At 44.7% G+C, this 10276-nt stretch overlaps 1 protein-coding gene across 1 annotated transcript in view; it reads left to right on the top strand.

Annotated features, from left to right (window-relative positions):
• Window positions 1-1691: 1691 nt before the first annotated feature.
• KIF26B (kinesin family member 26B) overlaps window positions 1692-10276 on the top strand; it is a gene marked incomplete at both ends in the record, with an annotated part of 308377 nt that continues 299792 nt past the window's right edge. Inside the window, 2 exons of the mRNA XM_082480432.1 lie at window positions 1692-1754; window positions 2031-2432. Of these exons, the coding sequence (XP_082336558.1) occupies window positions 1692-1754; window positions 2031-2432 (465 nt within the window). The remainder of the gene's footprint in view (window positions 1755-2030; window positions 2433-10276) is intronic.

Raw genomic sequence — 10276 nt, 5'->3', positions numbered from 1 at the left:
GCTCGGGTGCAATCTCCTTTGTTTGCCCGTTTGGTCAGCTTTTTGGAGGCATCTCTGCACACGCACAAGGCACTACTGGTGCAGCCTGGCTACCTTTGGGCAGCATCACTCGTGTCAGCTTTAGATTGAAGCTTTCTTAACCGGATCAGGAATGGCTGCTCCGCTCTAAGGGTGATAACCCAGTCAAGTTAAAAGACAGCAGAGCATCTTATACACCTTTACTACTGGCAGAGTATCTCTGGAAGCAGAAAGACACTGGGAGATTCCTTGCTCGGTGATGCAGTGGGCTGGTTTTGTTTCCTCACGGCTGTTACAGCCCAGGTACGTTAGGGATGCTGGAAGGATGCATTTATATGGAAGTAACAATAGGAGGGTGGAAAGGTGGATGCAAGTCCCCTGTGTGTTCTGCCTTCTCAATTGCATCAACCCACCTGTGTTACGACCCTATCGGGGGAATTGGCATTTAGCTCTCTATCACATCCATTTCTGAGAAAATCAGCAACTTGTTTTGAGGAGGAAGATTTATTAGAAATGATTGTGCTATCTGCAGGATTTGAAATAATAATAATAAAAAAAGGATCTGTAAGCAGATACACATAACCTGCAAAAAAAAAATCGTAATTAGAAGGGAAAGATTAATAGGGACACAAGTCTGTAGAATTTCATTGTTAAAGAGATCAATTTATTATGCCCTTGACTGCAAGTAAAATTAATACACATAAAATTACAAGACGGAAAAGAGATGCCAGTGACTGTCATAAACACAGCTTGCTTTTCTTTCCTAGTTATTTAGGGAGGATTGGGAACAGTTGTGAAATCACGTTCATTAAAGCCCTGAATAGAGGCAACTAACCAATAACTGCGGTGGAAGCAACAAGGTCCCCTCCGTCCGTCCCTCCCCCCTCCCGCCGCCCTTTTCAAGAAGAGAGGGGAAATCACAGACGTCAATCACGAAATACTGCAAAATAAAATGGACCCTCCTGGCAGCCGAGGCACGGCGCAGACACGCGGCGGGGTTCTACCAGCCTGCTCACAGCCACCGGCCCTGCAGCTCCGCCGCTGACCGGGGAGCGCCCAGGGCTCTGCAGCCCGGGTCTTCCTTCGCTTCCCCTCGCGAAACTGTCAGGCACAAATGGGCAGGAGGATATTGGCTGCAAGGGACGCGGAGGCTCCTCCCAGAGCCCGGATCCCGATATTTTTGGAGGATTTCTTTTAACTCAGTTACAAACCTTGGTGGGGAAACAAGTTGCCGCTGTGGCGGAGGCAGAAAGCGCCTCTGCTCGAGCGAGCGCGGCTCCCGCTCCCTTTTTCACCTTCCTAAAGCAACCTTGGATGCTTCGCCTCGCTTGTGGAGGAGAGCTGTGGACGGGGGGAATGCTCCGACTCTGGATGTTGCTGTTTCTGTGAAAAAAAAAAAAACAACAAACCAACAAAAAACCAAACCAACCCAAGGATTGTAAGGGAATGAGAGGGAAGACAATGAGGAAAAACCGACCGGGAGAAAACCCCATCCCCAAGCGTTTTCCTGAGAATTGACGGTGTTTCGGGGCTGAGCGATCCCGTCGGAGGCTTCGCCCGTCGGAGGCAGCAGCCTGTCCGCTGCGCGGGGGGACCGCCCGGCACTGGTTGTTCCCTTCGGATGCGGACTGGGAAACCTGTAGGAAATTCTCCCGCCGCGCTGCGAAGCCACCATGAATTCAGTGGCTGGAAATAAGGAGAGGATTGCCGTCACGGCGCGGAGCAGAAAATATGGGGTAAGTTGTCGGCGGAGGGGCGGCTCGGAGCGGTGACCGCCGCCGCGCCGGGGCTCCCGTGCCCCTGGCCCGCCGGTTACCGGCGCCGCCGGCTATCGCCCCCCCGACCCCGTTCAACTTCCCCTGGGAGGGGCGGGGCGGCGCGGCGCGGCGGCTCTGGGCGCCCCGCGGGGGCGGGCGAGGCGCGGGGGCCGCCGCGGGCGCGGAGCGTCCGAGCGAAACTTGCAGGCGCCGCCGGGCATCCCTGCCTGACCCGCTGCTCCTTCTCCGCTCCAGGTGACCGACCCCTGCTCCCCCACCAAGCCTGCCGCCCCCTTCTCCCCCGAGAGCTGGTACCGGAAGGCGTACGAGGAGTCCCGGGCGGGGAGTCGCCCGGCCCCGGAGGGAGCCGGTTCTGCCCTGGGCTCCTCCGGCACCCCGTCCCCCGGCTCCGGCACCTCTTCGCCGGGCTCCTTCACTGGCTCGCCGGGACCTGCCTCGCCCGGCATCGGCACCAGCTCCCCCGGCTCGCTGGGCGGCTCGCCGGGCTTCGGCACCGGCTCGCCGGGCTCCGGCAGCGGCGGCGGCTCCTCGCCGGGCTCCGACCGCGGTATCTGGTGCGAGCACTGCAACGCCCGCCTGGCGGAGCTGAAGAGGCAGGCGCTGAAGCTCCTCATCCCCGGGCCCGTCAGCAGCAAGGTGAGCGGGGGGCCGGGGCGGAGCGGGGCCATCCGTGTGCTGCCCGGCGCTGTCCGCGCTGCGGGGCCGCAGCCGCCTGGGAGCGGCCCCCCACGGCCGGTGGGGCTGCGGGCCGGCTCCCCGTTGGGACTGCCAGCCACCCGGGCTCCCCTCTGCCGCTGTCACCGCTGAGGGTTTGGGGGTTTATTTGAGTTCGCCCCTTCCTGGTCGTGTTCCCTTTTTCCACCCTCTCCTCCTGCTTCCTGTGGAGCTGCCAGGCTTCGGGGGAGCCTCTGTGACAGTCCTTCAAGCTTGCTCCTTGCCTCCCTCTTTCATTGCATTGGTGGTGGTTTTACGTTGTTATTTCCCATCTACTTGCTCTTGTTCCCAGTGAGGGGCAAGCAAAGGTGGGAATGCCACATGAGAGTCATTGGTCCTTTCTCCTTTTGTTGTCTTTGATCCTTACAGGATGAATTTACAAAATATTCTGAGACTTGGCAGCCAACTTAGTGGTAAGGTGTGTATGGTCTGATGCGCATGGCTTGTACTTCCCTTGCAGGGCCAGGTGTGGCAGAGACCCTCCTGTAGCTCCAGGTTCAGATGAGACATTGAAATGCTGGGTGAGCCCAAAGGTCACCTAGGGAGGCTGTGGCAGACCATGGTATTGAACCTAGCTCCCCATGGTTTCATTAATACAAGGACAACTTGGTGATGTGTTTTTCTTACAGAGAGGCACTAGATTTTTTTTAACTTTTTTTTTTTTTTTTAAATTAGAAATACTTGAAGCTGCTGGACCATGAGTATTAGGTTGAATAATCCTGTGCCTAAAGAGCATGCAAGCATTTCTGAAATCTGGCTGCAGGTTTTAAGGAGCTGCCTGATCATGGATAGAGTTGGATGTCTGCTTTCTGCCTCTGTTGGGGAATCTGGTACCTCTGAAGGCATACTCTGAAATTCCTTGGTTTTGTTTGGCATTGTTTTTTGTTTCCCCTGTTTGTTGTGCGTATAAAGATTAAGGCTAACAGCCCTAAAAGAGTGACCCAGCAGCCTTTGGCTGACCCTGTGCTACCAAAATAGTAAGTGTTGGGCTCTTCCATAGCAACCCTGTGAGCATTGCATTGTGAACGTGTCTACAGCTCCCAGAATGTAATACAATGCAATTTTGTTTGCCCTATTGGGTCCAGGTACTATCAAATGATAATATTTACTCTTCCACTTCAAAGAGTTTTCATTAGTGGTTACAATAAAGAGGTATGGAAAAGAGCCGACTGAGAAGGGGTCCCTGGTATTGCTGTTGTGTTGTACCCTATTATTTATGTAGGTACTGTTTGAGAGGGAGTTGGTGCTCTCGAACGAAAGACTCAAGGGCTGCTTGTTACCTTGTCTCAAGAGCTGACTTAACTGAATTATTCATGAAAAGGGAAAGATGGAACCACCAAGACTAAGAGTCAATTAATACATGGTTGGTTCCCTGGAAAGTGGCCCTGTACCAAATTCTTCACAAATTTCAGGCTGTGTGATTTGACAGTGATTGCCAGCTGTAGGTATAGATGAGAAATTACCGATACATATATGGAAACCATCAGAATAATGGAGATTGGGGGTGGAGGCGAGATAAAATGTAAGCATCAAGGCTTTGTATCCCTCACACAATGTTAAATAAATATTGACAGAATTTGCAGTCATGTAAAGATTTGTACAGGCTTCTCTTATTGTAATAGTGGTAGTTGTTGCCTATCCTAGCCTTCCTTGTGTTACTATTGTTATTTGTTCTGTTCTGTTGTTCATGTAGTTTAGCTGATAGTCTTGTACAGGCTAATCTTTATTCATACCAGTAATAAGCTTTACTTCTCTCTTTTTAGCCCCCTTACCTATGTTCTTTTTTTCTTCTTACATCTCCTTTCTAAACCTTCCAGTTCTGTAGGAGCAATGGTTTTGTAAAAGGCACTATCTAATATGTGCACTTAGGGGGAAGGAAGGAGGCACAAGTAAGGTGGGTCTCTGTGGTCTAAGGTGACCCTCTACCCTATTTGCAGGCTCAATCCTGTTGAGGTACTCCAGCTTTTGGCATACAGTTCCCTTCTGCAGATGGGTGCTAACTGGCAGTGGCTATTAGCAGAAGCAACCCTTTCTCTCATACTTCCTGGCTTATTTACAACTATTAAGAACTTCTGGGCTTGTGACTTCTGCCTTCAGCAGATGCTGCCCAGGACAGTGAGGCTTTGGTCTAGCTGATATAGGATACAAATATCATAGTGCCATTGACTTCTTTGGATCAGGACTGCTGTGCCGGTCTTGCAAGTTCATTGGTGCTGGCTTCCACTGGGTAGCCTGATCAGTGTCTGTTTAGGGGAAAGCAGAACCTCTGAGGGTGAGATGTACAAGGTCTTGCTCTTGTAAGGACGTGGAAACCTGTCACGTGTCTGGGGAGAACTTCAGTTTGGATTGAGACTGGGGTCTACCATGCTGTGTTAATTTAGCTGGCACTTTTCAGGGTCCTGTGAAGTCTGCTCTTGATTGCTGCTATGGGAATAGGTTTTGGGAGGGGCTAGAATTGATTCTGCCACTGACTTCAGTGGGAGAAGGAGCAGATCACATTCCTGATTCTGGGTAATCCCTCAGAACTTGCAAAGCATCGTACAATTCAAGATTGTAGGACACAGCTAATTGGCAGTACGCCTTTATTAGAATAATTAAATGGAGCATATAAAGTGTATCAGTCTTCTAGTCAGCTAGATCTAGCTGATTTGCATGAGGATTTTTGTTGGTGCTGTTGAAGACAGCCTAGAAATTTCATTAGCATTATAAATATAGTCTGTGGCACCTGTTTCACATTTATACTGTATTTAGAAATGCATATAACCCTAGGTATTGTGTATTGCAGAATATAAGGCTATCTGTGTTTTGACACATATCTAGTAGCAGAAACTGGAATCCCCAATAACTTATCTGAATGTCAGCCTACACTGATGTTTTCTACAGTGTGTAATCATGTAAAGGTTTGTGTATATCTGCAAATTGTAATAGTATACTTAATTGCTGCATAAACAGACCAGGCTTTATATGTGAAGCTATGTACTGAAGCCTTTAATTTGATACAGAAAAAGCCAGACTTAACCTAGAGCAAACTGCTTCTGACTAGCTCATTGTTAGTGTTGAGCTTTCAGTTTTAAATAGAAGCATTCTCTCCTAATAATACATCAATAAGACGAAAACTTGAGATTTGGGTGTGGGTTTTCTTTTTTGGTGAGGCACAAAGGTGAGGAATATATAATTATAGTTGTGGTACTTTAATTTACCCACTTAAAATGACAGGTTCCCTGCCAATTACAAAAAGAAATGCTAGAAGCTTGTTGTTTCTTTCCCCTCTTGTGATACAGATGTGACTTAATGATGTACAGCAGTTATCTGCATACAAAAGGTTATGTTTTATGGGAATGAAATCTTATTGTAACTCCCATGCAAAGCACGCCCGTGGGAAATGACTAGCACAAGTGGTTGTTAAAGTTACACGTTGCAGTTTGTAACTGAAAGGATCTTAGAGCCATTGGCCATTGTTTTTTTTTGTTGTTTTTTTTTTTTTTGTTACAGTGTGAAACGTTTGCATGATGATAAGCATTGTCTCAAAAATTATCAATATTAATTTTTTTAGAAAGGTTAAGCTTTTTCTTAGGCTATGTTTTCAGAAGTTTATGACATCACACTCCCTATTTATCAGAATTTGTGTGAAATCTAGTTGCCATGAGTTCAAACCTGTGATATCCTCTGGCTTCAGTGGAACACTAACCTTGCAGGCATCCAACAACAAAAAAAGATCAGTAAGTTTAATTTAAGGGTTGCTATATTTATGTGTATCAAATTACATTATGTGTAAATAATCAATTAAATGCTAATAAAAATAGTCTTAAGCTGGCAATTATAGATTTGTTAGTATGAGATTCCAAAAATCCTGAAAACAGCCTTTATACCAAGAGGTAATTTGGATGTGTAGGCATGAATATTTGCTTGGGCACGTTGTGATTGGGTCAGGAAGTAAGGATGCTATTTTAAATGCTAGAGATGGATAGCACTGATGTTATTAGGTGATTTATATTCTGGACTATCCTCTAGCTAAAAAGTCTGTACTTCAGAGTATAAGAATTGGGTAAATTCTGGTTTAGCACAGTGTGTCTGTGAAGGGGGAAGGAAAGGACTTATATTCAGGGTACCGTTTTGGTTCCATTTTTCACAAATATAGTGACACTTTATCTCATCTTTTGCTTGCATATGGTTGAATTCGCCCTTTTCTATTTCAAAGGTGTTCAGTAGTCACAGACTTGACTAATAATTATTAATAATGAAGAAAGCCCTGAAGCTGATCTAATGAAAAATAGGCTCCCGTTAGCTTGTAGCTACTTTAGAAACATTCCCAGTAGAGACAGGACAGTAATGAACCCTTCCTCAAAGCTTAGCAAGTGACACAATAATGGAATTTCATTTTGGTCCAGACCTTTAATTTGTGAACAAGCACGGCCAGTCTGTATGGTGACTTAATTCACTGTGCAAAAATCTCAGGCACCTAATCATTTCATCCTAACTCATTGTAATGCAGATAGGATTATTGCATTAGAAATGTGATTTTAAATGGCCTGAGGCAGTAATTTGTCAGCATTTGGAAGGATTAACTCCATTAAAGTTTAGGCAACAACAACCATTCTTTTGTGTTGCATCACAGGTCACGATACTAAACATTTAGCATAACTCATCTGTGAATCTTCTTACAATTTTATGTTTCCTGGCAAGTTGGGAAACCACAAGCTACTTCATTTGCCCTGGAATTACAGCTGCTTATGGAGGTCCAGAGGAGACAAATGGATATGCCTTCACCTCTGATGAATTAATGTAAACCCTTTTCTCAGAGCAGCTGGAAGTCTTGCTGCTGCAATCCACAGCGTCAATATGTGAAATAATATAAATATTTCTTTCAAGCCTGAAAATGTTTTCGAAGTAAGGGTGAAGATACTGTATATTAAAGACTGCTTTTTGGGAAGCTGTCAATCTGTTAGCTCTGCAGCTTTCTGCATGGGATCAAAAAGGCTCACCATTATTGAGTGCCCTGGAAATTAGGAACAGGCCTATGATTATATGTAGTGAATTGAGACTATGGTGTTTTTCCTATCAGAAAAGAAAGTACTTTAGGACACCATAGACAGAGCTAGCTGTTGGGGGTGGCGGGGGAAGTATTGACGTTTTATCCAAAGTAAACCTCTAGGGAGGAGCAAAACTTTGATTTTTATTTTTTTTTATTATTTTTTTTTTACCCCAGAGACTTAGCTGTGCATCTGAAAACATTGTGTTCAGGAATACACAGTCAATGCTTAGTCTGTAGCTGGCCTTTTCATGCTGGGCTATTATTAAGTGACAAAGTTCCTTCACGGTGCTTTATACGTGCCATGGACACTGCACTGCTCTCTATCTAAAGACACAAGATGATTTTAGTCTTAGTATTTTCCTAGAAATAAATGTTGCAACATCCTTAGCAACCTTGTATAACAAGCATAGGATTTTGGCTTATAATTTTGGAAGGGGAGGAGGAGGAAGAAAGGTAGTCTGTGCTGAATTCCCCAGAGAGTGTTAGAAAAAATGTCATGCGTTACTAGCATGGGCCATCAGCATGTAATGAGATTCACGCCTGCATCAGCAGATTATTAGAACGTTGTAGTGCTGTGTATGTAGGGTTGAAAGATATTTGCAGTTTTGCCACATCAGCAGCACATAGCCTTTGACATCATATAATTGGGGTGCTTCCAAGCACTGAACTTGCAGCGTCCCACTGCAATAAACTTGGCTGTCATGCTCTACATGATGATGTAGTAGGAACTGCAGCGTTTTGTGACATGTGGTCTGCATGTCAAAAGTGAGAGATGTTCTAAGTTAAATTGCTAACTTAGATCTTAGCAATGCGTCATGCTGTAGCTTGAGAGGCATGTATGTTAATGTGAGGAATACAAGCATGTGGACTTCCCCCTGCCATTGGATAAATAATTCCTAGTCCATATTATTTGTTGCTGAAGCTGCAATTCAAGAGCTATCCCTGATTGATTGCAGAAAAGCAGATCGCGCATTTACTTTGAATTAGGCAAGCTGTACTGTGTAACAGCACCCTGATAAACAAAGTAACATCCCAAGACTGGAAAGTTCTAGAGGCATCTTCCACAGTCTCCCCAATTACTGGACCAAATTTTGGTTGCACTGTGACACTGATGGAAGTCTCAACAACTAAGGTATTGCTCTTCTAGAAAGCAGTGGTAAGTAATAACTGCAAGCGGTCTGCTGCACTCATGCACTGAAACGTTGCTTTTCTTTGGAACCTTCAGCTTGCATGTTTGAAAGATGTGGCAGTATTCATTTAACAGTTTCTGTTAAGATGGGGTGGTCATTGGAGCAAGGTTGTTTTAGATGAATGTACCATGGCTGTATCCTTATTCAGAGGTTAATTGAAATCAAATCCCCAGTGACTACTCTTGCCCAGTTTTATTTTCAATTGCCTTCTGTGCAACCTTCCTACATTAAACCAGGGTTTTAAAAAAAAAAAAAAAAAAAACAAAAACAAAAAAAAAACCAAAACCAAAAAAAAACCCCAAACCATACGTATGAGCATAATTAAGCTGCTAACAACTGCTTAGATCTCTGGTTTTGAAACTTAAGAAGATGTCTGATTATATATTTTGGTACAGTTGTAATATCTTGTAGCATCTACAAGCAGAATATACATTTGTTCATGCTTTTCCCTCCATTCCTCTCTTTAGATGATGTTGCACTATAGCTTAGTAATGCTGTGATGAGAGTGCTTTGAGCTTTCTCCAAGTAAAAGCACAGACCAACAGAAGACACTTAATAGGGCAGGGGAATGTTGACTGGACTGTTCTGAGCTTGGGATGGAGGCTATTCAAAACATCCTGCAAGAAATGTCAATTATTGAAAACTCTTTTCCTTGTATGACATGAAGAGAGAAGAGGCCTGAATCTGAACTTTGTCAGTCTATTGACTTACATGAAATTTGTCCTAGTGACAGGATTCTGACTTAAGTGAGATGAGCAGGATTTCTGCTAGGCCACAGCTGTACCTATCCTATACTTCTAACCAGGGAATACTTGCACGCATTTAGAGCAGCAGTTAGACATACTGCTTGGGCTGAGCAGGGCTAAGACATCCTGGCCCCTTACAGGCTTCCCAAAGTGCCTTTTCTTTCTCCTTTCCATGCAAAGGTCATAAGTTAGCATCTCTGCAGGTCTCCTGTGTGAATATATGGTGGTTGCTCCCTGCCTTAGTTCTTATCAAAATGATAGATAGTTCAAACTCTTTCAATAGCGCTGCTTTCTAAACTCAGATCCTTTTGATTGAAAGGTCAGAGACTGACTAGATGTGCTATTACAACAGCAGAAGCCAGTGATGAGAAAGGTACTGATGAGAGCAGCACAATGCATCCAACCGTAACCTCAGCTGTAACTAGTACAGAATATAGGGATTACTTTTTAATTACTTTACGAATGAGAAAGTAAAGGAAAATATGATACTAGCTGTACAAATGAGTCCATTTTAAGAAATTGGTATGTTCAATTGCAGCTTGGATTTATTGTTGTTGTATCAGAATTAAATTTATTTTATTTGAAATAATACGGTGTAGAAAAGCTACTTACCATTCCAGCATTATTGTGCTGTTTAAAATTTATTTTCATTTTCTACTGTGTTTACTCTTAGTTGTCACCAAGACCTGCTGTTTTGTTCAATCTGTACTATTAAATCATATAGTCTATGGTTTATCTGACACTTCTTGTATATTGATTGCCAAGGAAGTTCTGTTTGAGAGACCTGAGGGAACTGAT

Source organism: Vanellus vanellus, assembly GCF_965231255.1.
Source record: "Vanellus vanellus genome assembly, chromosome: 3".
NCBI lineage: Eukaryota > Metazoa > Chordata > Aves > Charadriiformes > Charadriidae > Vanellus > Vanellus vanellus.
This window is presented reverse-complemented; position numbering and strand designations above follow the sequence as displayed.